This window comes from Panthera leo, chromosome C1 (genome assembly GCF_018350215.1).
Source record: "Panthera leo isolate Ple1 chromosome C1, P.leo_Ple1_pat1.1, whole genome shotgun sequence".
Classification (NCBI taxonomy): Eukaryota; Metazoa; Chordata; class Mammalia; order Carnivora; family Felidae; genus Panthera; species Panthera leo.
Window position 1 is genome coordinate 213,327,678 of NC_056686.1, and position 27,277 is coordinate 213,354,954.

General features: G+C 37.6%; 2 protein-coding genes across 15 annotated transcripts in view; one reads left to right on the top strand and one right to left on the bottom strand.

The window, feature by feature from the left end:
• GIGYF2 (GRB10 interacting GYF protein 2) overlaps positions 1 to 27,277 on the top strand; it is a 146,976-nt gene that overhangs the window by 66,405 nt on the left and 53,294 nt on the right. For 10 of the 13 annotated variants that reach the window (XR_006205769.1, XM_042950529.1, XM_042950528.1 and 7 more), the window contains one exon: positions 24,052 to 24,231. Coding sequence is in view for 11 of the 13 variants with exons in the window: in XM_042950529.1 (XP_042806463.1) it covers positions 24,052 to 24,231 (180 nt within the window). In the remaining 2 variants the exon portion in view is untranslated. Of the gene's footprint in view, positions 1 to 24,051; positions 24,232 to 24,876; positions 25,733 to 27,277 lie in introns of those variants that run through there. The other 3 variants (XM_042950537.1, XM_042950538.1, XM_042950539.1) reach the window with 2 other exon arrangements.
• On the bottom strand, positions 3,976 to 8,137 carry KCNJ13 (potassium inwardly rectifying channel subfamily J member 13). Of its 2 annotated transcripts, none has more exons than XM_042950541.1 (2): positions 7,553 to 8,137; positions 3,976 to 5,760 (listed from the first exon to the last, which is right to left on the bottom strand). In XM_042950541.1, exons 1-2 carry the CDS (start codon positions 8,010 to 8,012, stop codon positions 5,138 to 5,140), a joined length of 1,083 nt encoding a protein of 360 aa, XP_042806475.1. In that variant the 5' UTR covers positions 8,013 to 8,137; the 3' UTR covers positions 3,976 to 5,137. The 2 variants fall into 2 exon arrangements, with proteins under 2 accessions (XP_042806475.1, XP_042806476.1); XM_042950542.1 differs by having other exon boundaries at positions 5,585 to 5,760; positions 7,789 to 8,137.

Here is a 27,277-nt window from a genome sequence, read left to right on the forward strand (position 1 = left end):
CCCGATGTGGGGCTCGAACCCACAAACTGCAAGATCATGACCTGAGCCGACGTTGGACGCTTAACCGACTGAGCCACCCAGGGGCCCCAAGATTTGCAGATTTTTTAAAACACCAAATAGTCAACTTGGCATCATTGTTTTCACACCAGTTCATTTTAACATATCAGTTATTTAAATTTCTCATTTATTAATATGGCATTGGAAATAATTATATTTATATTAATGAAAAGCCATTAAATGAGTGTAGCACCAAGAAATCTGGAACAGACTGGGTAGATAACTTACTGCTAGATGAATGGCTTTACTTGTATTGTAGACTGTTGGATAAATATAATTTGGAGGATGTTTTGGGACCTCTGCTCTCATCCTTGTCTAACTTAATACTTTTGCCAGCGACTAGAGAGAGATAATGAGGGGTAGTTTAAAGAGTACAGGGTTTTGAATCAGAAGATCACTGGTAATCTAAGCTCTCATATTCAGTAGTCTCATAATAAATACAGGTGAGAATGCCTTACAGAATTTTTAGGATTAAATAAGAGTATATGGACTCCTTTATTTGTTCAACAGTTACTGAATTCTGACTTGTATGATAGGTCTTGTGCTATGTGCTGTATAAACATTCCTTTTCTTTGGATGACAGTGTTGATGTGTGATCAGATTTTCAGATTACTCAGTAGTTAGAGGGGTAGCTATAGAGTGGAACACCTGTGACTTAAGATCAGAATTAAGATGGAACAAGAGACAAGATCTAATCAGATGGAAGTTTAACAGCAGAAAATGTTAACTCTCACGTAAACTCTAGAATTTAAGATATGGAATAATGGTGTAATGGCAACTTGCTGGGGAAAAGCACAGCTTTCTTAGCTGACTGTGGCCTCCGTGTTAACCAGCATAACATTTACTAGAACTGTAGGATCCTCATGAGGTGGGCAATAGGGACGCCCGCTGTCTTATGTTGACACAGGACAGCTTAAATATTGTGTGCAGTACTGGCCACACCTGGAAGGGATCCATATATTGGAGTAGAATGGGGCATTTGCAGCCCTGTGATGGTGAATGCCTGACGGAAATGGGGCTGTTTACCCAGCAGACAAAACTGTGGACAGGACAGAGTGGGGAGGAGTGTTTTTAGGATTACTGTCTGCAAATATTTGCTCAACAATTGAGAAAGAGGAATTAAGTTTGATCTGTGTTAGTCTAAAGGGTAGGTTTAAGGTGGTAGATACTCAACATAGTCTCAGTGAAAAAGATCTAATAGAGGTGTCTGAAAATGACTTGGGTTGCTTTGGAAAAGCCCTGTGTTCTCTGTTATGACAATAGCTCGATTTTAACTATTCACCACAGTCATACTTTCGTGGTTTGGTTAGAGTGTAAAGTTCCTTTTCATCATTATTTGCCCAACTTATATTTTAACTAGTATATTAATTCAACCTGAGAAATCTCTCCGACCACCCTCTTTAAAAATACAGGTTTTGGGGGCATCTGGGTGGCTCTGTCAGTTAAGCGACTGACTCTTGATTTCAGCTCAGGTTATCATCTCACAGTTTTGTGAGTTTGAGTCCTGTGTCAGGCTCTGGGCTCACAGCGTGGAGCCCACTTGGGATTCTCTGTCTCCCTCTTTCTCTGCCCCCTCCTTCACTTGTGCTCTCTCAAAAAAAAACTTAAAAAAAAAAAAAACAACTTAAAAAATACAGGTTTTTTTTCTTTGTATATGTGTATACAAAGGTATATATTTGAAAAGATGAGTTCTGTAAAACTAAATTGATGTGAAGTGATTAAGAGTATAAAGAAAGTTTTCCCTACTAAAATATCAGGGCATGTTCCATATATATATTCAAATAAATCATAGTGGCTTTTATTGAATGTTTTTTGATAAGATGCTCACTTAGGTATATTAACTGTGCTAATAATTTTGAGCCTTTCTTTTTATAAGTAATCCACTTTTGTTGTAAATATTGTAGATTAAAAAGTTTTTTTTCTTGGAGGTGCCTGGGTTGCTCAGTTGGTTGAGTGTCTATCTGACTCTTGATTTCAGCTCAGGTAATGATCTCACGGTTTGTGGGATCAAGCTCAGTGTTGGCTGCTGTTGGTTGATCAAGCTCAGTGCTGTCGGCACAGAGCCTGCTTGGGATTCTCTCTTTCCTTCCTCTCTGCCCTGCTCCCTGCTCGTGGTGTGCACTTGTTCTCTCTCTCTCTCAAAAAAATTTGCTTTTGTATCTTCCACTCTTCAAGAATGGCAGTACTAAACTAGTTTGTTGGGGTAGAGTGATATATTGGTCACTTGTGAGATGTTCTCTGACATCAAATTAAGATAATTTGAGTACTAAAGGTTTCAGAATGACTTGTTTTTAAAATTAAAGATGGTTTATATCCTGTAGTTGCTTCTTATATTGGAGAGAAATGGGTATATTTATAGACATTGGGACAAGAATTGTACATAACGACTATGAACACATCCATGGGGCAAAGTGGAGGTAGAAAAAGGCCTGTGATACTGGAATTATAATTTCTGTTCAGTAGGAATTATTGTTGGAGAGGGGGGGATCAGTTCTGGTGATGATCTTGTAGTATGATTCTCTGAGGATGCAATTGAAAGTTCATTAAATAAAAAATGATCCATTTGATACTAACAGGTTCAGCCTAATGTAATACCAGTTAGTGCATTTTGGCGTAAAATACTTTGAAGTAGACATAGCAGCTTTTGGTTATTAGGTGCTGCCTGCAGTAGGTGTTACGGGCTTGTACATATATCAAAACTAGATGTTATGTTTTTAGTAACTGCTTGTGTAGTTTGTTGGGATTGTCATGCTTATCTGTATCAGTTTCCTAAATCATTTTTAAAGTTAATTCCAACGTGGTCTTCTTAGTCATGAATCTAAGGTATCATCCTTGGGCTCCCAGGTGCCCCAGATTAGTGAGCTGTGTAGCCAGGAATTAGAGATGCTGTTCCCATCTCCCAGTAATCACCCCCTCTTTCCATTTGTACTCCCTTCTCCTGCCAAGGAGAATGGTATCTTGGCGGAAAACTTAATCCTTAATGTAGAAGCTGTGATTCACTGAAAGTAAGTGAAAGAATCATGAACAGTGCTTTCAGAAGCTTTAAGCCACCTAGACAGAAGTTTCTGATTTTCTGATTGCATTTCTTAGTTGTCTACTTGTGAAACATTTATCAAATAGCATTAGTATACCTACAGTTATTTTGGGGTGTGTGTAGGGGAAGTCACATCTAGTTTTCAGAGGCAGAGCTTATATGTACATTGTGTACTTTGAGAGTGCTCTGACTTGAATGGAGAACATGCTGTGTCTGCAGGGAGACTCATCCCAGATCTTTGGGCAGCTTCACCTAACTGTTGGGAGTTGTAATCTGTGTAAGTGATATAGAGCTCTTAGGAAAAAACATACCATGTAAATCTTTGATACTACTTTATTTTCACAGGTTAGGTGAATCTTGTTACTTTATTATAGAAATAAGAATTCCTGTTGTCTATATGGGTTATGACAGTCCTGGGTTGGAAAAAAAAGTCTGTTGGTCTGGTTAGCATTTAAGGATGCCTAAAAGTTTCAAACAGCAAAAGTTTACAATAATTAAGTTTCTGTGTCCTTGACTTTTTTTTTTTTTTTTCTTTTTTTCTGTTATCACGGTTTGACTACTCCAGAGCTCTTCTTTATTTGCTTTTCCTTTTGGTCAAAGAGTAGAAAAATGTGACTGCTGCTCTGCCCTGCTTGTCACATCAGATTGCCTTTACTAGGCTAGTATTTATTCATGGGCTGATTCCTGGCTAGGTCATCACCAGTGGGGAGGGTTAATCTTTTACTTTTCCTACTAAACTTGAAGAAGGAGAATTACAGAAAAGAAGAGCAGCCACAAATCTACTTGAAATCTGATAGGGTGACTTTTTTGGTTCTTGTTTGCTTTGAAGACAGTTTTTTCTTTTTTTTTAAATCAAAATGAAGGCTATGCAGAGGGAATGGTTTTAAATTAAACTGGAGGTAAGGGAAAGCATTCATCTAAGTGTATATTAAATAAAAATTGAAGCAGAGAGAGAGTATAATTTTCATGGAGTATTAGATTTGGTAAGAAATAATAGAGTTTATCTAGTTCAACCTCCTACTGATGAATAAACACTCATTTTGTGTTTATAGAAAAAACTATTTGAAGTTGGAAACAGGAATTTGGGTTTGAAAATACTTTGTTGCCTAATTATTTTTTGCTTTATCTACTGGAGATTTTTTTCCTATTTGAATTACGTATAAGTAAACCTTTATATCTACAAAAACTTAAATAGCTTTGCATTTATGAGTTATTTAGAGTTGGTGCATTGTTTTATACCATTGAATAGGTCATAGGTAAGAAGGGGCTGTTTTTACTTAGAAGCCATTCAGATGAATAGTTGATTATGATTTTTAAATCACTGTTTGATAGTAGATATAATTTTGCATCTCCTTACAAAAATACCACCTTACAGGTTCCATTCAGGCTGGAGCTCTCACTTGATCTCATCACTTCTGCCACAAATATGTGAACATGTGCATGTGTTTGGGTATAATGCCTTTAGAGCTACATATAAATCTCTCCATTGTTTTTCTTGTGAATTTTTGTTCTTAGATGTTAAAAATTAAGGGGGGGTAATACTTACTCCAGCTTTGTAGTATGAAGAACCAGAGGAATGATCTTTGTTGTCTTGAAAAAATAACACTTTTAAAAGGATGTTCGCTAAATGTTGTGAAATCATCATTCTACCCAGGGGGCTAGGTTTCAAACTAGACTGTTGCTTCAACTTGCAGATGAAAATGAGAGATTTGTGGTTGATCTTAGAGTTCGGCTGAGTTAAACTTTACTGTCCCGTTTTCCCTTCATTAGTGGTATCATCCACGTTATGATAAATTCACCAACTTGCTGTTATATAAATATCTGTCATGTTGAGATGCATTGATTTCAGCAGATAACCACAGATACAAACTTATAAGGTAGAATGTTAAATTTCCAGAATGTGTATTATTAGCTCAGCCATTTTTATGGGCATAGGCTTGTTACCATGATACCATCAGAGAGATGTAATCAGCATTGAAAAAAAAGTTATAACGAAGGAAAAGTAGCTGCATAATACATTAAAAAATAGGGTGCCGTGGATACATCTTATTCTGTCAGTCCTGTTTCAGAGATCTGAAAATTGTCCATGCTTTGTCCATTGATACGGATGTCCAGGTCAGTCCTGTTTGGGCTCTTGGAGACCACAGGAGTGGGAAGTTCAGGAACAGTCTTGTCAAAATTCTCCATCTTGATTTGGTATTCACCTTTGGAACCCCGGGTCAACAGAGACGCAAAACAGTGATGTAACATGATTTCGGAGGGTAGGTAGGATGTCCTCCTTTGGCATATTTCTCCAGTCCCTTCCTGCATTGCTGAGAGGAATACAACTAATTCAAAGTGCGGAGGATTTTCATGCTGGAGCAGAGTAGCCAGAGGACTTGATGGTATAATGGAGTGATAGTAGGTTAGTGGAAAGATAAAGAATGGACATTCCTCAGAATTGATGCCATCGAGGTGGAAGTCCACACTGGTCTGGTAGAGTTCACCGTTTTCTCTTTCCTGATAGAGTACAGCGGAGACCCGGACACTGGTTAGAGGGCTAGGTCGAGTGTTGGCCACTTGGAAAATTAGATTAGGTTTGCCATCTATGTGAGCTACTACTGCTAAGTCTGTAAAGCGAATTGAGAAAGCTCGATTTTTCGGCCGGGCAATCTTCGCCACAAAGGCACCTAAATTAGAAACCATTGAATTTTTTTTAGAATGAACACTTGAAATATCAATACCTTTTCTGAATGAGAAGGGTATATCAAATAGTTACACATTCCTTGATGCGATGCCTTCTAAGTGAGTCAAGAATTGAACACATTGTTAATTTGGGTAGTCTTACTTGCCTGAAGCATTTTTCAAAATGTACATACATCCTTATTTAAAAACTGTGATTTCAGAATGGTTAAGCAAAATTCACTTTGTTACAAAGAAATGTAACTGCGTCTTCTCATGTCTTATAAAATCAAATGGTCGTTTCCTACATTTCTGTCCCCACTTTAAAAAAAAGTAACAAGATTCACTTGTTATTAGAATTCATTTGTGATTTCGAGTTGAAGTAGAAATTAGATTTAGAGTAGAATGATTTGGGGTGGGGAATGGGACCAGTAGGATGAGGGATACACTGAGGAATTATTTAACGTGGAACCTTCTATAACTCCCCCCCCCCCCCCCCCCTTTATTAGAAGGTCTGCCCCTAAGGTGATTTCAGTGCACCTTTCAGAGTGCATCTTCTGTGTGCCCCCAAGCTATAGGTTAGGGTTTCTTAACCACTTTTGTGCCACAGATCTTGTTGGCATGCTGGTGAGGTCTGTGGTCTACGGACCTCCTATCAGATTATGCTTTAAATGCATAAAAATAAAATGCATATACAGGAAACCAAATGTACTGAAATCCAGTTGAACATTTAAGAAAATTATAGTACTATATGTGCTTTAATAAAGCATTCAACAACAAGAAAAAATGCATTCAACAATGAAATTTAGTTGTGGGTTTAATAGTGTACTTTTGAAGTATCGGAGTGTGATACGAAAATGCTGATACTATTTTTTTGTTGTTATTGCCTACATTTATAATGGAAGAAATGGCAAATTTCAGTTAGGGGTGAGTGAACAAAAATGCAAGTTTTTTCTAAGTTCTTGGATCCTCTAAATTTTATCTAATGACTGACCCAGTTAAAAAACCCTTGTAGAGCAGTTAAGTGATTTGTTACAGGTTATAAAGTTGGTTGGCAGCACAATGGACTTGACTCCAGATCACCCTTCACATGGCCCATCACTTACCTTTTCAGATTATCATTGGGTAGTGTGTTAAAGCCAGGTTTTCTTTTCGGGTTTTTTTTTTTGAGTTTTAAACTGTATGTATCACTTATAAAAATGACGCTAACCCTACTTTATTAGAAGAAAGTCTTATGTGTTAATCAGGTTTATATGTAAAATTTCATAATCTTTGTGGCCATATTTCAAGTTAAGTATGTGTATACTTGATCTCTAAATATGCTGACTATGGTGCTCTGGGCTCACTGGTGAATGCTGAGTAAATGTTGAACAGATGAACTCAGAGGAGGAAATTCTAACCCAGTAAAGGGGGAAAAAAAAATCAAATTCCTTTGTTAGATAAAATGATTGTCAAAATATGCATTGAACATATTTATTCACCTATTTAACAAAGCATTTAGCTTCTCTGAAGAATACCCTTTACATCTTCTGTTAATATATTTTTTTGTTATATGATGTTGCTTGCAAGTTAGTGTCAGAATGATCCTTTCTTTTTTCTTATAGGGTTCTAATAGGTAAAATTTAAGAGTCAGGTTTCTTATAATCTCACCTATCACTTGGCCCCAGACTTTCTTTTCAATCGTAGAAATTACCTGCTAATAACGCAAGTAAATGATTCTACAACACAGTTGTTTATAACTGACTATCGCCTCTCCAAAACACTTGTAATTTTTTTTTTTAAAAAAACAAAAACAATTACCTGTGATAAAAGCCTCTAGCATGAGGCCTAGTAGCATTTGTATGGCAAGCAAGGCGATTGCACTTGGACAGTCACCACTGGGGAACATGGTACCATAGCCAATTGTGAGTTGTGTCTCCAGGGAGAAGGAGAATGCAGCTGTGAAACTGGTGATGTACTTCACACAGATAGTGTGGTTTTCAGGTGGGGCATCATGATCTAGTTCCAGATCACCATTCATCTCCGCTAGAACATACCAGAGCACTGCAAAGACAAGCCAGTGGACAACAAAAGAAGCAGAAAAGACCAACATCATCCAGCGCCAGCGCATGTCCATTAGGATTCCCCAAGCATCTCGAAGATATACAAGACCTCTTTGGGCACCATCCATTTGCAGTGTGCTGTGGCCGTCCTTGGTGACCATCCTCCGGTACCTCTGAGTTAGGAGAGGAGCAGTAGCTTTGCAATTACTGCCATCCATCTTGGTCTGTAATTTTCTGAAACCAAGAATAAGTTAGTAAGCTCTTAACTGTTCTATAGCTAATATTAATAAATTTTGAGACTTCATTCACTTTGTCCTGTTTTTGGAATGCTTCCCTAGCTACTGGGCCAGCTTTTCCAGTCTGACAGCTCTCTCTCCCCTCTTCGTGAAGGAGGCATTTACTGACTAAGCCATTTGTATGCTGCCTGATCAGGGGCTGCCTTAGGGTCTTATTGTTTCTTTTGAATGGCTGTTAAACTATTGGCATTTTAATATTTTTGAGTATATTTTAAGATTCCTGAAAGTTGGGGATATGGTTTGTGGCTTGTCAGTGCCCCCTCTCTTGCAACAGTCCAGGCAAAAGTAGCTGTTGATTTGACTAAACGTTACGTGTTTATCTACTTTTCATAATTAATAATTTAAAATTACGAGTAATTCATAATTAAGAGGAATAAGTTAAATATGTGTTCCTCTGTGTAAATAACTAGAAAGCATTTGGAAATGTAGTGTTAAGCTGTCTGCAAATATTTGGAAACCGAACTTCGTGCTGGGACAGGTCTAAGCATTTAGAGACCTATGGTTGTAATGTATACTTTTTTTAAATTAGCCTGTTGAAAGTTTTATGAATAGGCTTTATTTGTTTTTGTCACTTTGTGACCATTTTCATGGATTCTTTCCTTCTTGCTGCACTCTGAATATTCTAGATTTTGATTTGATTGTTGGGTGGGGAGAGAATTACTTTCTTAAAAAAAAAATTTTTTTTTTTTAATTTATTTTTGAGACAGAGGCAGAGCATGAGTAGGGGAAGGGCAGCGAGAGAGGGAGGCACAGAATCCGAAGCAGGCTCCAGGTTCTGAGCTGTCAGCACAGAGCCCAACGTGGGGCTCGAACTCACAGACTGTGAGATCGTGACCTGAGCCGAAGTCGGATGCTTAACTGACTGAGCCAGCTAAGCATTCTCAGGCGCCATGAGAGAATTATTTTCTTGGTAAATAAATTCCAGGTAGAGATCGCTAGATAATGTTAGTTTTGAAAGTAGGTAAACCAGAAGAAAAAGCTTCAAGTGTAATGAACTAAGATAACCATTAAGGCACCAAATGGCAATTTTTAAAAGTTAATTAATATAATTAGTTTTTAGCTATAAACAGTTAAATTGTAAATCAGTGGGTATGCTTTTCTCTGTGTGGTGAAAAGAAAGCTAAGGTATGCTTTCTATGTGACTGTTCTTGCATGTGTCAGAAGCATCTTAAGACTTTTATGTAGAGCCTACCAGGAACAGAATGGGAATTGCAGCTTTGCATTTGACTCTGCCTAGCTGCTTCCTTCAGAAGTAGGTGTCCTTGAGAGTACTGCATTTCCCCTTCCTACCTTTTGAATGGCAGTGACGCTTAAGAAGAAGGGGACTAGAGGCATTGTTGCTTGGGTTTGCTGGATCCTTCTTGTATCTAGGGACTTGGGGGTCTGTGGAGACTCCCTTCCTGTGTTATGGGAATTGCACATTGGCCAGCTGGATATATACTTTCCCTCCCTCTCCGCCCCCCCTTCCCGAGGCTAGTGTAACATTTATTGGTGATAGTAGAGACATTCTCTTGTATTTTCTTCAGATCTGAATTACTGTCGGAACACGGAGATAATTGTTAAAATTTATTTAGAGTGGATAGCCATTTTAGTTTCATATTATAAGCTTTAAAAAACTCTTAGGTCATTAATGCTTTATAATTCATTATTCTAACAAGTGGTCATTATCATTTAATGTATTTTTTCCCCTCAGCATGGCTATTTAATGACTCATTTTGCTACATTCTTTAAATGTTTTAAGAGACCTTATCTCTGCCCTTTTGAAAGTAACAACAGAAATAATAAAATTTTCGTAGGCACTTTGCTAGATGTCTTCATATTGCATTATCTTTAATTCTTTGGTATCTCAGCAAGGTAGACATTATTACCCCATTTTTCAGATGAGGTCACCAAGGATCAGACTAGGCAGGTGGGAGCCTTAGATTATTTATGTTATTATCCATGTCTGACTAACTTTACAAGTTAATTTTCTTACTACAAGAAGCTGTTTTGAAAGTTTGGTGAAATAAAAACCTTTCCCAAGGTGATTGGCATTGTATTCACAAGGCAGTCTTTGACAGCCAGATTTTTAGCACTTCTGGTAGATGTTCTTCCTGTCCCTACAACTATCTCAAGTATCTATCATAAACTGTTGTTAACTTCATACATGATTCTTAGGACAGTAACGATTAATAATATTAGTAAGGATATATTGTTTATTATGTGGCAGGAATCATACCAAACACTTTCATGTGTGTTAACTCATGTGAAGCCAGCAGGCAATGCCTGGCACAGAGTAACCTTTCAGTGTTAGTTGCTTTATTATTGTTACTAATGCTTCTTAACTTTCACAGTAGTGCCATTATAATTCCCATTTTACAGATAGAGAAACTGAGGCGCAATGAATTTCCTAGGATCGCAAAAGTAGTAAGTGTTGGTGAATCCCACACCAAATCCAGAGTCAGCACTATATTGCTTAAAAAATAGACATTTTAATCCTGGTTAGCCTTTGTGAGTAATACTATGTTCCATTTGACTAGTTTTGTTTGAGTCATTACAGAATATTTGGTCTTCAGGAATGCTTAGGTTCAACCCTGTGACTTTTAGGCAAGAAATTTATTTTCAGTTAAGGAAGACATTTGTAAAATTTGAAGATTTGCACAGCTACAATTATTACATAGTTGCATACAATTATTACATCTTTTGGATGTTACTAGATCAGTACAAATTAAAACAAAGTGTGGACAGGAGAGTTCTTAGTAGCATTGCCTACTTTGTATTTTTCCAGGGAGAAAATAATTTTTAGGATATATCATCATAATTTTATAAAAGAAAGGCATTTTGACACTCGAAGAGGAAGAAGGAGGATATAAGAAAGGATAGTTGTTGGCTGCCTTCAGAAAGGTTGTGAACCACTGCAGTGTCCTATATGGTTTCTTTTATTTTTTTTCTGATTTTGAGGTAAAATTGGTATGTAACATTATATTAATTTCACCTTTAATTTTCCTTCCTGCTTTGTGTATAAAGGTCTATCATGGGCCTTGTACCCCTGGTGCTTATTCCACCTAGGGAACTGCTGTCCTGGTGAATGCTACTAATTGTTTACTGTTTCACAGTAGTTTTTTTGGGGGGGAGGGGAGGAGCTGCATGATTCTTAATTTTCAACCTACTTTATTAAATTCTAAAACTCATTATCTAGGGAGATAGCCTTTCTATATATATATAGATATATACTTTCTATATCTATCTATCTATCTATCTATCTATCTATATATATAGATAGATAGATAGATATATACTGTTGCTAACAAAATTATTATTATTTGGGCTTTTTCGGGGTTGTTACTTGTTACAGCTTTATAACAGTTAACTCTAGACTTCTACAATTTCATTTTTTCTCTTGCAATTAATCAATACATGAAAAACCCTGTGAACAAGGATGTCAAAAGGCTAATATCAAAACCATGAAGTTTTCTGGTTTTTATATATAAATCCTTGCTTGAACTTGTTTAGATTGTGTTGAGAAGTGGAGTAGTTGAGAGAAGTAAGATTTTGATCCCCACTTAACAGATTACCCTGAATACGTCCATCTTTGGATTCATGTAAACGGTATGGCTTAGCATAATGAAGACAAGGTGGGGAATCTAGCCTACCATGCTCTGGCTCTGTTGGTTACATAGCTGTGTCAGTTGGGCAAGCTACCCAATCCCCTTGGCCAGGCTTCCTTCTATTTAAAAACAGAAAAAGACAGGGAATTAAATAACACAGTCTCTTAAAACTCTGTGAATTTTTAAACTTACTTCTGCTTCTTTCAACTGACATAGGTTTCTTAGATGATTTTTTTTTTCTTTTCTCTCATGGTTTTACATTTGCTTATATGGTGCTTAAAAATTATATAATTGTTGCCTGATGTATATAGATTTTCTCTCCATCAGATTTAAAAAAGTGACTGATGGGCAGACATTATGTTTATACTATTACATTTCCAAGTAATTTTCATATCCCTACAGGTGTACAAATACTCTTTGAATATATTTGTCTTGGTTTGTATTTATGTGATTCTCACTAACTGATCCCAATAGACAATAGAATTGAAGCTTTGGAAGGTTTGTTTGTATCTCCATGTGTGGGCTGGTAAAATATTTGTCCATTTATAAACTTTGGTGGAAAATACTACTTTATAAAAATGATAGTTTGGATGCTTCATTCTGGCTGTCAGGATTATTGATTCATTTTACTTTGTTGTAACATTCAAAATTATGTCTTTTGCCATATTGTAAGGTAGTAGTATCCTTCATGTTAAACAGTTGAGATAATAGGCTGTAACTACAAATGTTAAATGATCACAGTATTGCTCTGTATTTTTTTTTATGTCTGGTGTGAAAACTGATTGTACAGAATCTTTTCTCTTCTACCCTCTATAATCAGGGCAGTGTGCTAACTCTTATATAAGCTCAGAGATTCTTGTATATTTTAATTTCTTACTTGTAGAAGAATCTACTAATTTCAGTACTAATTTAAAAAGACATTGAAAATTAGATATTCATCACTTTTTTCATGGATTAAAAAAAATTTTTTTTTGGTCATTTGTTTCTGTAGGCTTATTTTGGGTTTTTAAAATCACTTCCAAAAGAAATATATCTATATATATTTTTAAAAGCCACTGAATTTTTTCTAGGGTCTTTCCTTTCTACTCATTTTTATATTATAATGGAGAGTTAGTATACGCTGAATAAAACAAGAAAATTTCCAGTAATGCTTTCAGTAGGGCTATTATCCATTTCTAAAATTTAAGGAAAAAGAATAAAGAACCTTAATGTATGACCCTGTAGGTAATATCTTTGTTTAAAGAGTAAAGATACTCAGTTTCTTTCTCTGTTCCTCTTAAGGAAAGAAATAATATTATTTCATGTACTCACCAGTTCTTTTGCTGGGTCAGCCTGTGTGCACAGGTAGGTAGGTCTTGAGAAAACCAGACTTGTGGAGTCTGTCTTTTTGGTAAGGTAATTTTAATCTACAAGCCTAGCTTTTAGGTTCTCTTCTTGGACTGGGTTTACAGTTCACATTCCTCTGTTTATAATGTCGTGGGGGCTAGTTTCAGCTGAAGCTGATGTGATTGGTCACTTAGTCTGCAGGGGGGCCAATTAGCTCTGATCATGTGGAAAAGAATGCTGGTTTGTTAGGAGGTCTTTCTTTACCCAACACAAACCTTAACAATTCTGGAGAAAGCCTCCAGAACTGACTTGGAGAAGGGGTGCATTTTTTCCCTCTAATCAGGACCGGTCTTTAGTAAGTTTGCATAATCTTACTTAAGAGTTTATTTGAAAGTTCAAAGGGATAAAATTCCCTGCAAGGTTTCCTTTCAGCCGTCTTTCCTTATATAGCATGTTGAAGTGTGAGATACTTCCTTTACTATTCTTTTTTTTCCCTCCATTTCTTTGGGGAAGATTTCCTTGGATAAGGAATTTTAGGCATGAATTAATGGATTGATCTTATTAGTTTTCTTTGCATATTCCATCTCACTAGAATGGCTACCACTAATTCTAGAACTGGGTAATATAGGTAAGTTAGTTACCTGAATTTGGGGTGGGGGTGGAGGGGCAAGGAGGCAGGCCTCCCCCCCCCCCCCCCCCATTTTTTTAAGGCTGTGTGTAGAGATCTTGAATAAGAATAAACTTAATTGTTTGGTACCTGGCACTTATCTTTAAAAAACACACCTATGAGAAGGAGCTGAAGAATTTTCTTAAGGCATGTTTTAGTAATGTTTAGGGGATGATTTCCTGAGAAGCATATAGTAATGTTCGGTAAAATGTAGCATTCAGGGTACAGAAAATTTAATTGTCTAAATAGTGTTTAGGTAGAAAATGTCTGTGATCTAATTTTGTAGCAACCTTGAAAGAGCTGTAGGGTGGCTTTGTGTAATGCCTTTACTGAGCAGTACTTTTCTCCACCTCTGTTAGCTGCTGATTTGAAAACTTTGATCAAATGTCACATGTAAGAGGATCTGAGAAACAAAGGCTGTGATTGTTCAAAGTAAAATCATGGAAGGCCTGCTGGGAAAATTATTAATGTAGACCAATATAATGCTACTTAGAAGGTGAAATCCGCCTTTGTAGATTCCTTCCCCTCCCCCCACAATTAAAAAAAAAGTATTAATTCCTTCTTTGTTTTAGTAATGCCAAACATCTCAATACAAGTTCAGACACAGCATTGGAAACTTTGACCTTTAGAACTAGAGAAGGTAAAAACATAAAGTAGGGGCTTGTGATGTGATGCTTGTTCCCTGCACACACTGGTAGGAATTATTCTTTATATCTATTGACAGTTGACTGATTGGGGGAGAAAAAGCCAGAGCAAATATAATGTAACAATGCCTTTCAGAAAGTACTGGAGTGTATGTGCCATATGTCTTGCCTCCACATTATAGTAAACATTATGGTGAAGGATTTTAACCAAACTTAGAAGCCTCTTTCCATAATATACTGTTTCAGAATCTATTAAGGCAAAAATGATTTGGCAAAATACCTCAAGTGAAAAAGTATTCTGCTTTCTGAATTTCTACAATTTGAAAGTCTTGCTGTGGTCGATAGACCATGACTGCCAATTGTATGGATATTGTAGACCAGCTTTGGAGTGTCCACTCACAAGCACAGTACTCCCATTATAATGTCCTGAGCAGTTCAGTTCATTTGTGGCTGAGGTTGCCCGGTCAACTGAGATGAAACTGATACTGCATAGATCGTATGTCAACTTTACCCCAAAATACACAGGCCTTCCATCTAAACAGAATTGCTGATTTCAGTTGGAGATGGCTCTGAAACATCTCTTCTGTGAGTAAACGTAGATGCTAGATATCTATTCATTGACTTATTTTTTAATGAAAAATTATAATGATTAAGCAAGGTGCCAAGAACAGATACATTCTTCTTCTTTTTTTTTTTTAATGTTTATTTTTGAGACACAGAGCACAAGCAGGGAGGGGCAGAGAGAGAGGGAGACACACAGCATCTGATGCAGGCTCCAGGGTCTCAGCTGTCAGCACAGAGCCCGATGTGGGGCTTGAAACCGTGAGCCATAAGATCATGACCCGAGCTGAAGTTGGATGCTTACCCGACTGAACCATCTGAACGCCCCTGTTATTCTTTATTAAATTCAGTTCTCTGTCCCTAAAGGTGTTTGAGTTTCTTTCTGACTAAAGTAGTCCAGTATACAGTCCATAGTTGTACCAACTTGTACTTGGGAATAACAAAAGCTTTAGTCGAAATGTAGCACCCTGCCTATGTGTACATGGATAATCTCTGAACTTTAAAATGTCAGCCCTAGTCTCTTAGGTTCTTTCGTACATAGTATACTTTCTTCAGAAGATGCCTCATTCCTTTCCAGTTGTACATTCAAGCCCATCTACTGATCGTCGTCTTCCCCAGAGGTTTGAGGCAGTGTCTGGGGTGTATACCAGCAGACAACTGAGCATGAAGGACGTAGGGATATGGGGCATATTCAGATCAAAGAGGTACTTTTTCAAAGAGATTTTGATATGCTGCAGCCCCTCTAGTCTCTCTCCTAGCCAGGAACTGCTGTGTTTTAAGGACCAGTGTTAATGAGGGGAGCAGATTGTTATCCCTTAGGGGTTAGGATGGGAGAAAGTTAGAAATCTCTGCATAGGAGATTTAAACTTCTCCATCCAGCCATCTTGAGTTTGTTGACAATTAATTGTGGGGGGAAAAAGTAGATATCAACACTTGGATGGAATTTCCTTTCACTATTTTCTCTGGTATCAGAAAATATTTTTAGTGTTGATCAGAGAATATATATCTGAATAGAGGAATACAAAGTTTCTTACTAGAAAAATTTGCACATAAACAAGCTTCAAAGTCTGTCCCATAATTCCATTTTTGCTTTTGGAGTTTGGGCACTTGTAAGTTCCAAGTCTCACAGCTGTAGATTTTATTGGCTGAGTGCCTCTTTGCTCCATCTGAAGTTTTCCATAAACACCATTTTTGGCTGTGAGTCAAACATGCACACAGGTGCCCTTTTACTGCTCCTTCTCCTTAGGAAGTCTACTCAATTAGACCAGACTAAAACCAATATTACATTTTAATTTAATTTTATTCTTAGAAGAGTCCTATCTAGACTTAATACATTAAGTCAGAAACAACCAAGTATTAACTGCCATTGAGAAAATGTTTATATATGTCGTACATTTGCATTTTAGCACCTTTCATACATCTCCAGTTACTGTTGATATAAGAACATAACAACATAACATGTATTACAAAGGTAGTATAGTTTGGTCGTGAAACAGTCCTGTTTGCTACATTGACTAGAAGAAAATACATTTTAAATTTGTGTTTCTTTATCTTTTGGAGGTCATAGATACCTTTAAGACTCTTACAAAAACCTAGACCCTGGGGTGCCTGGGTGGCTCAGTCGGTTAAGCGTCTGACTTCGGCTCACGTCATGATCTCGCGGTTCGTGAGTTCGAGCCCCGCGTCGGGCTCTGTGCTGACAGCTCAGAGCCTGGGGCCTGTTTCAGATTCTGTGTCTCCCTCTCTCTCTCTGACCCTCCCCCATTCATGCTCTCTCTCTGTCTCAAAAGTAAATAAACGTTTAAAAAAAAAAAAAAACCTAGACCTCTTTCCTTCTAATTCAGGGATTCATAGCTGCCATGTTCATGTATTAACTATAGGTTAGGAATATTTGAGTCAGGCATTAAATTTATAAATTATTCAATTACATTTACTTCTAAGTCTTGTTTATAAGTTAATCTGTTAAGATTTTTTTTTTTAACTTTTTTTTTTAACATTTATTTTTGAGACAGAGAGAGAGCATGAACGGGGGAGGGTCAGAGAGAGAGGGAGACACAGAATCTGAAACAGGCTCCAGGCTCTGAGCTGTCAGCACAGAGCCCGACGCGGGGCTCGAACTCACGGACCGCGAGATCATGACCTGAGCTGAAGTCGGCGGCTTAACCGACTGAGCCACCCAGGCGCCCCTCTGTTAAGATTTTAAGATGAAGTCAAAATATGTGGTTACTCAGCTTTATTGTGATGCTGATGTTAATGGAAGGAGGAAGTCTTTGGTTTGAAATGCTAGGGAGGGTCTTGTGGGTGTCCTCACTGGCCACTGTGGGATTCTGGAATTTGTGGACACGAAAAGAACTTTAGATATCATCCTTTAAATTGCCCAGGGATGACTTTTAATATTTAGCTTTTATTTTAAATTATATCAGTAATATACAAATGTATGTGTTTTTTAAAACAAACTATAGAGATGGAATTCCCTTTAATACTTTCACTCCCCACCCAAATCTACACAGGTACAAATCTGTAATCATTTAGGTTGTAAAGGATTAATTATTTTAATGTTTTAGAGCAGTTCTTGCATGCAGTGTAATTATTAGTTGTATTAGTAGTAATTGGAATAGTGTGTGCATTGTATATACAATTTATTTTTAGATTTTATTTTATTTTTCTTTAAATTTTTTTCTTTAACATTTATTTATTATTTTTTTTCAATTTTTTTTTTTTTTTTTTTTTTTTTTTTTTTTTTTTTTTTTTTTGGGACAGAGAGAGACAGAGCATGAACGGGGAAGGGGCAGAGAGAGAGGGAGACACAGAATCGGAAACAGGCTCCAGGCTCCGAGCCATCAGCCCAGAGCCCGACGCGGGGCTCGAACTCACGGACCGCGAGATCGTGACCTGGCTGAAGTCGGACGCTTAACCGACTGCGCCACCCAGGCGCCCCTAACATTTATTTATTATTGAGGGACAGAGAGACATAGAGCATGAGCAGGGGAGGGAGGGGCAAGAGAGAGGGAGGCAAAGAATCTGAAGTAGGCTCCAGGCTCTGAGATGTCAGCACAGAGCCCAATGCGGGGCTCGAACTCACAAACTGGGAGATCATGACCTGAGCTGAAGTCAGTCGTTTAACCAACTGAGCCACCCAGGCGCCCCTAGATTTTAAGTAAACTCCATACCCAACATTGGGGTTGAGCTCACAACCTCCTCGATCAAGGGTGCCAGCCAGGTGCTCTGGAAATGTGTGTTTATTGGATGGTGCTTGAAGTCATTTTTTTTTCTCTTCAAAATAATTTTTAGAGTAAAATATTTATATTGAAGAAATTGGTCTTAACATTTTTTCAAGGGTATACATTTTGACATCATTTCTGCTAGAAGATTAACACATTTAGTTCCATCTTCCCTTTTTAGAGATGTTGGTAGTCTTTGTCTCCAAGCTGTACCATGCATGGTATGTCTGTTGCCCTTTTAGAGTTTGTTACACTTTGATCCCAGAGCTTCCACTTTCTGTGTTAGTTTTTCTGGAATTTTTTGCTCCTTCCAATGGGTTAAGTTTGTGAGTGAACCCAGGATTAAACCTATGACTTACTCACATAAGTGAGTAAACCTATGTTTTCTTTCTTTTCTTTTTTTTTTCTTTTTTTTTTTAATTTTATTTTTTAAAATTTACATCCAAATTAGTTAGCATATAGTATAACAATGATTTCAGGAGTAGATTCCTTAGTGCCCCTGACCCATTTAGCCCATCCCCCCTCCCACAACCCCTCCAGTAACCCTCAGTTTGTTCTCCATATTTAGGAGTCTCTTCTGTTTTGTCCCCCTTCCAATTTTTATATTATTTTTGCTTCCCTTCCCTCATGTTCATCTGTTTTGTGTCTTAAAATCCTCATATGAGTGAAGTCATATGATTTTTGTCTTTCTCTGACTGACTAATTTCACTTAGCATAATACCCTCCAGTTCCATCCACATAGTTGCAAATGGCAAGATTTCATTCTTTTTGATTGCCAAGTAATACTCCATTTATTTATACCACACCTTCTTTATCCATTCATCCATCGATGGACATTTGGGCTCTTTCCATACTTTGGCTATTGTTGATAGTGCTGCTATGAACATTGGGGTGCATGTGTCCCTTTGAAACAGCACACCTGTATCCCTCGGATAAATGCCTAGTAGTGCAATGGCTGGGTCGTAGGGTAGTTCTATTTTTAGTTTTTTGAGGAAGCTCCATCCTGTTTTCCAGAGTGGCTGCACCAGCTTGCATTCCCAACCTATGTTTTATTTCTAATTTGGGCACCACTCAGCTATGTGACCTTGGGAAACCCCCTACAGGTATCTCGTTCCACATAAGAACAATAGAGATGATGATGTTTAACTTAACTCTTGTTATTACAAGGATTAGATGCAGTTTTTCAACTATAATAATCAGGACGTGTGTGTCCCTGGGCTATGGACCTGGTGAGTAGGTGCTGTGTCTAAGTCTCTTCTTTATTTTTGATACTACATCTTTAATTGTATTTGTCCATACAGGAGGCAGTCACGTTAATGTTTGCTAGAGGTTTGAGTAAGACAAACAGGTAAAAAATGGTAAAGTAGTGCTATTTCCCTGGAAAAATATTTGGTACCACTAAAGTTGAATATACCTTATTTCACTAATTGGTATATACCAACAGAAATGCAAACATCTGTCTCCCAAACTTCATATTCAAGAATGTTCATAGCAGCACAGTTCATAATAGCAAAAAACTAGAAACAACTTAAATCAGCAGCAGAATAATATATATTGCGGTCTGTCCTTACAGTGAGATCATATACAGCAGTGCAAAAGAACAAGCAACTGTTCTTTGCATTAATGTGGATGAATCTTCCATGTGTAGCCATTTGTATCAAAAAGTTGAAAATCGGCAAAACTAGTCTTTAGAGATAAGAATCGGAAATAGTGCTTACCTTGGGAAGGATTGACTGGTGGGACATAAAGACTTTTGAGAGCTCCTGATATTTTCTTTTTTTAAACCTTAGTTATGTGGGGTGTCTGGGTGGCTCAGTTGGTTAAGGATGTGACTTCGGCTCAGGCCATGATCTCGCGGTTGCTGAGTTTGAGCCCCGCATTGGGCTGAGTGACTACTGTCAGCACAGGGCCAGCTTCAGATTCTCTGTCTCCCTCTCTCTCTGCCCCTCCTGCACACTCGCGTGCACACTCTCTCTCTTTCTCAAAAATAAAAAAATAAAATCTTTTATGTGGATATATTTGCTTTATGGAAACTCTTGAATTGTACATTGGTGATTTACGGACTTTTTGGCAAGAATGTTATATACTTCAGTAATAAGTTTTCACAAAGGGATGGGGAGGGGAGGAGTGAAGTCCACTTAAAAGTTCTTGAATTTGTTTCACCCTTCTCTTGTGAAAATGACAACTCCCGAAGGCAGAGCTCCACCTACCTTGCACTTGCATGTGGGGTATGTGACATGTCAAAATTACATTATTCTGGCTTTCCTTGGTTCACTGCAGTTATTAATTATGTAGTATTTGACGTCAAAAAGTATATTGCAGTTTTTAGGAATTGTTTTCTGGAAACAAACACCCAGTAACAAAATTTGAACCCCATTGTTACAGAATTTTTAACCTAGAATGGGCCAGTGTGGCTGTAAATTCAGGCAGCTTTACATAACACACACACACACACACACACACACACACACACACACACACACACCCTCCCTCTATCAAATTGGGAATGGTCTCCCCTCCCCTCCCCCTTGCCTTCCCTCTCCATTCCCTTCCCTCCCCCTCCCCCCTCCCCCTCTTCCTTTCCTTCCCTTCCCTTCCTTCTTCCTTCCCTTCCCTTGCTTCCTGTCTGTATATAGATCAGAATTGGGGCCAAAATTTGAAATCAAGTGTAGGGACTACAAGATGTTTATTCTTTCTTCAGGACTGTGCTTTTCTGTATCTTCAGAATATCTGTCTCAAATCCTCTTTTGGAACAAGGAGTAGCATAGTTATTCAAACTTTATGAGGTTGAAAATTATGACATAATTTTCAGTAAGTAGAAAAGCCAGATTTTTTTCTTCCTGTATTTTCCCTATTTTTACCCTGTCCATTTTTTAAAAGATTATATCTTATTTAAAAATTTTTATAATTATTATTTCTTTTACTTTAGAGAGCGAGAGAGAGAGAGAGAGCAGGGGAGAGGGGCAGAGGGAGAGAGAGAAACCCAAGCAGGCTTCAGGCTCAGTGAGGAGGCTTTTGTGGGGCTGATTCCCATGACCCTGGGATCATGACAAGCCAAAATCCGGAGTCTGATGCTCAACTGACTGAGCCACCCGGGCACCTCTTAAGATTTTATTTTTGAGTAATCCCTGCATCCAACGTGGGGCTCAAACTTAGAACCCCGAGATCAAGAGTCACACACTCTACCACCTGAGCCAGAAAGGTGCCCTGTCCTGTCCTGTTTTTTATATTTTTCTTATTCCTAGGTACTAATATGAAAAATATATATAGGACTTCACAGTTACAAAGGTGAAGAAGCTGTTAATTTAGAATAAAAATGCAAATAATTAACATAAAGGGACGTAAGATTAGTAAACTATGAAAAATCTTTGATATGAAAAATTCATCTTTGAGCCACATTAGTATACCATTTTTATAACTGTTAAAGTAGTAAAGGTTTTAAAAGGATAGCTGCACTTAGTGTCCATAATGTAAAATGGTGTGGTGATTTGACCCTTTTTTTTTTGAGGGGGATAAAGTTGTGTCAGTGGATGAAGTCTGTCATTTCACTAGTAATTTCACTCTTTTGAGGGTTTTTTTCAGAAGACCTAGTTCAGAAAAGCAGATATTTCTTACTTATCTATAGTTCACAAAAAATTGATGATAAAGTAAATGTCAAGTGTAGTAGATTATGCAGTAGCAGTAAGGTATACCTAGTGTATATATATATATATATACCCACTTGTATTGTTAGGACAGTGTAGAATCACAGAGAAATATTTGCTATGCATGAAGAGTAGATTATAAAATAGTGGGTGTACTGATTACAGCTATATAAAAATACAAAGTTATGTAAAAGCTAACTACGGATAGAGTTCTGTTTCTCAGATTGAGGGATTACTAGTATTTTTATTTTTAATTTTCTTTTTTTGCAGTGTATCGTCTGTTAGAAAGAATTAGTGACCAGTTTTTGATGAGTTAAACATTTTACCATTCATGCTCTTTGCTTACTTTGGTACATTCATTACTTTTTCAAAGGCTTAGTGTAAAAGTAGGTGAAACATAGTGAGTGAGTGTGTGGCTCATCCATCATGTGATTACTGCTGTATTCCCAAATTATTGCATGGTACCTGGCACATATTGCTTGTGACTGACTGTTTATGTGGGTTGAAGGCCATTTCCCATCATGTATCTATATGTGTCTCTTATCTATCTCTTTTTATGTGTTAGGGATTTCTTTAGGTTTCTTTTTTTGAGTGTAGCTACATTTTTCATCAAGTTATGTCAGCAGATGTGGTACTCTGTAAAATGGGTTGCCCCTCTTCTTCTGAGCAAGAGAACCTGGAAGGCCTTCTAACCCAAGGGCAGACATGGGATATCTGTACATGAATTCATAAAACTTGGCACTTAATGTGTAAGAAATATTTGTTGAATGTGTCAGAAGATCAATATTTGAATCCTGTCCATGCTGTTCAAATAGTGGTGTGTAAAAACACTTAAAAATGAGTGTTTTTATTATCTATGGCTGTGTAACAAAATTACCTCAAGACTTAGTGGCAGCAAACATTATCTTAGTTTCTGTGGTTCAGGAAGGAGCAGCATAGCTGGATGGCTTTGACCCGAGTCTTTCATGAGGCTGTAAGGCTGCTATCAAGGTGTTAGCCGGGGCTGCAGTCATCTGAAGGCTTGACTGGGGTTGGATTCTTTTCGAGCGCACTCATGTGGCTGTTGGCAAGCCTCAGTTCTTTGCCGTGTGAGCATGGCAGCTGGATTGCCTCAGAGAGAGCATCCCAGGGGGAATTCACGGTTGCTTGTGACTTAATCTTTATTGGCAATGACATCTTATCACTTTGTGCTGTATTCTCTTTGTTGGGAGCAAGTCAGTAAGTGAAGCCCACGCTTCGGGTGAGGGGATTACACAAAAGCCAGAAGGCAGGGCTTGTTGGGGGCTGTCTTAGAGGCTGCCTGCATAAGAAAGCAGATAGTATTCTGCCCAGCAAATTCTTGCACCCCCCCCTTCCCCCCGTTTCCAGGTATTTTATCCTTCAAGAGAATAATAAGCTAGTAACAAGCTAATAGCTGTTTGGGCAGACAGGATATTGAATCTCACTACATATGAAATGGCATATAAGAGAATGACAAAACATTAGAATTCCCTCATTTTCAGATGGAACTGTACAACATTCTTTCACTTTCACTGTGGTTTAGTGAAAAGAATTGAGGTTGTCACTGAAGTATATGTAACTTTAATTGTTGCAAATGGAAGATATCAGTGTATGTTCTGGATTTTCAACTAATGTAATGTAAGATTTTATATCATCTGTTACGAATTGTGTTAGAACATGTAGGGTGGTGACTAAAGAATTTGCACAGTTTGGATTTGTCTTGTCCTTTGAAAATACGAGTTTTGTTTGCTTGGTGTATACCAGTCTCTCTTTCATCATTAATAGACTCTTAATTTGCATTAGGTTACACATAGCTTAGCTTTGAATTCTTTTCAAAAGCAATTTGTCTGTCTATAATGTAGTAGGTGTTAGAGTGAATGAAAAATTTTAGTTCACACTCTCTACCTTTGAGTTTACAGTGTGTTTTAGGATAAAAGACAAGTTGAATTTCACAGATACCCTATTTAGGCAGAATCGCCAGTAGAAGTTAAATTAAATTAAGATATGTCATATAATTGAAAATCTTATATGACTTAAAGTGGTACGTGCTGGGTGAGGTAGGTTGATTCACTTTTCATTGCATACCCTTTTTTTTTTAATGCACGTATTATCTGAAAACTAATTGCCCAGTCTGTGAACATTAAACTTTAAGAAATGTATCTAGTAATCTGTGCATATACCTGCAGTTATTTCATTTACACTGCCTGAATGTTGAAATTGACACATTTGCACAAAAGCTTGATTTGGGCAGTCCAGTCTGTTTTCAGAATCCTCAGTGGCCAAGGCACATGGTTACTTATTTTCATTACAGGGAGACCCAATTTTGAGGAAGGTGGACCAACATCAGTGGGAAGAAAGCATGAATTCATACGATCAGAAAGTGAAAATTGGCGCATTTTTAGAGAGGAACAAAATGGAGAAGATGAAGATGGAGGTTGGCGACTAGCTGGATCAAGAAGGGATGGAGAGAGGTGGCGGCCGCACAGTCCTGGTAAGAGATCTGAGTGAGGGCACAGGGACCAAAATAAGTGAGTATTTAATAAGGAAATGTTTACAGATTAAGCAGGAAAGGTAAGCTGCTAAAGAGGCGCCAGTTACTTTATGTCATTGTACTCAGGCTTATTACTACAAAACATTTTCTTTCTTTCTTTTCTTTAATTTTTTTATGTTTATTTATTTTTAAGAGTGAGAGAGACAGGGTGTGAGCAGGGGAGGGTCAGAGAGAGAGGGAGACACAGAATCGGAAGCAGGCTCCAATCTCTGAGCTGTCAGCACAGAGCCCAACATGGGGCTCGAACTCATGGAACATGAGATCATGACCTGAGCCGGAGTTGGATGCTTAACTGACTGGGCCACCCAGGTGCCCCAACAAAACATTTTCAACATGAAAGTTCCCCACGTCTATTCATTTGATGAAAATCATCTTTATTTTTCTGGAGCAAATAGTGTTAATGGGAAGCACCTACCCTTAACTGCAAAAATGTAAGAGGGTTTCATTTGGTTTTGTCTAATGCTAAATCTATCTTTTTCAGCATTGCTTTAAAACTTATAAATGTATAATTATATGCTCACTAAGGAATATGTGCTCCTACTAAAATGGGTATTTTTCCTGCGTAATAAAGGATTTATTCTTTCAAATTGTTTTTTGTCCTGAAAATGTGATTTAAGCTTATTTGAAGAATAAACTTTAAACCCAGGTCAAAAACGTAATCACAAGTTCATTCTTTTGTCCTTCTAACTTTAGAAAAAGGAGAGAGAAGAGTAGTGATTAGTGGTTTTGTAAGTTCTTCTGTTTGACTCTTAAGAATGCTTCAAACTGTTCTTCCCTGACATTAGATATGCTGGTAATTGAAGACACTGGTGCTTTGTGTCAAAGTTCATCCCCTACCAAAGTGCTGATTCCATGCCTCATGATAATCAGATGCCACTGTAGTTTGAATCGTGGGGTCATGCAGAACTGAAGCTTACAGAGTGTATATTTGCCTTCTGAATTTCATGTGCATAACATTATTTTAGCTGTCAACCATATGCCAAAGAAGCTTACTTTTCATAGAAGAAATCATAAGTAAACTGTTTGCATTTACATTTTAAAATCAAATTATTAGCAGAGTCACTAGTCTCGGTCTGAGTAAACATTATAACAAACATTCAGAGTGCTTTATGTACTTGTAGATAGGTAGAAACAGAATGAAGTTGATCTTTGGATAGAGTTTTGATGCTTTCATCACAACTCCTCATGGCTGCCTCATGGGTGAGTTTTCTGTCATTAGTAGGCATTGTTTACATCACAGTTAACTAGGCAGTTCTCATCAGTCTGTGTGCTGGGCAACCAAATGTTGTAGTTCTCTTCAAGGCATCACAGCATTTTGTGCTGAGCTTGCCTGTAAGCAAAAGGATTTGTAGACTATGTTCCCAACAAGCATTCAGTGAAAGAATGGACAGGATCTGGACTGAGCGAGAAGAAAAATTCCAGCTGATCAAAAACAAACAAGGTGAATGTTTTGGAAGATCAACAATGTTTGTGAGCCCAAACATCTGATGTTGATTCTTAATAGAATCCCTTTAATAAAGGAGATAAAGTAAAATTTTAGTGTATATTCTACCACTGACCCTTTTCACCCCACACCCCAGCAACTTCGATTTTGGCTATATGTTGTCTTTTTCTTAAGCCTTTCTCCCTGATACGTGATTTTCATGTCCAATTTATTTGTCATTAAGTTAACAATTTCCCCAAATTTTATATTGGTATATTTTTGAAAGACAGTTTGGGGTATATAACGATACATGGGGCTGAAAAACCAGTGGAAATAGCATTTTTTAAAAAGGACACTATCTGCTTTTTCAACCAAGCATATTAAAAGTTAAGTCTGATTATATCAGTTGTATAAATTACTGTTAACATTTCTTAGATTATACTTTATTCTTTTATGATTTGATTCAAAGTTTAAATATAATGGTTTTGACTGATTTTTTATATTATAAAAATTGTGGCAGACATATGTTGGAAAGCCTTCAAAAGCAGTGATCAGTCTTAATAAGCTATAGATGTGCCTTATCTGCTATGTTTGGTTTAAGTAGGGCTCAAAATTGGATACGTATGGAGATGCAACTATTAAGGTAGGGACAGCTAAGCATCCACTCTGGGAAGTGAACTTAAGAAACTCAGTAAGAGGAAAACATGAGCCAGATGCCTAGAAGGATAGATTCCTATCATGGTGCATACTTAACAGACGGTTTAGAAATGATAGTAGTAGAGAGAGTTCTCAGGAATTCAGCACTGGATCATGAATACTTCTTTTGAGTAATGATTCTAGGTTTGCATATAAGCAAACTGGATATAAAGCTCCTTAGTTTTCGTAGAAGGCAATAGTTGTTGTAAGTAAAGGAGTGTGGGAATAATGTTTCTTATCTTTTTTTTTTAAATTTTTTTTTTCAACGTTTTTTATTTATTTTTGGGACAGAGAGAGACAGAGCATGAACGGGGGAGGGGCAGAGAGAGAGGGAGACACAGAATCGGAAGCAGGCTCCAGGCTCCGAGCCATCAGCCCAGAGCCTGACGCGGGGCTCGAACTCACGGACCGTGAGATCGTGACCTGGCTGAAGTCGGACGCTTAACCGACTGCGCCACCCAGGCGCCCCTATGTTTCTTATCTTTTTTGTGAGTGACTTACAAGTAGCTACATCTATTGGGCTGATGTTTGCCTTCTTATTTTCAGTTTGAATTTTAGACTGCTGGTTTTAGCAAATTGAGCCTCAGTAGTAAGAACATTTGACTTTGGCTCATTTCTTTTCTGTATCTCCCACAGAGAAAGCATTCAAAAAGATAGAAAATTTTAATAGGTTAAAACTTGTCTCTCTTTTGAAGGCTTTCTTAGACTCAGTTTTGTCAGATATTAACAAGATTTCCCCTGTGTGTGTGTGTGTGTGTGTGTGTGTGTGTGTGTTTAATACGTTAACTGACATCTTTTATTCTTAGGAAGTCTTTTTCTGTTGGAAAGTAGATGTAATAAACAGTATGCTAGGGTGGATTTAGGAAT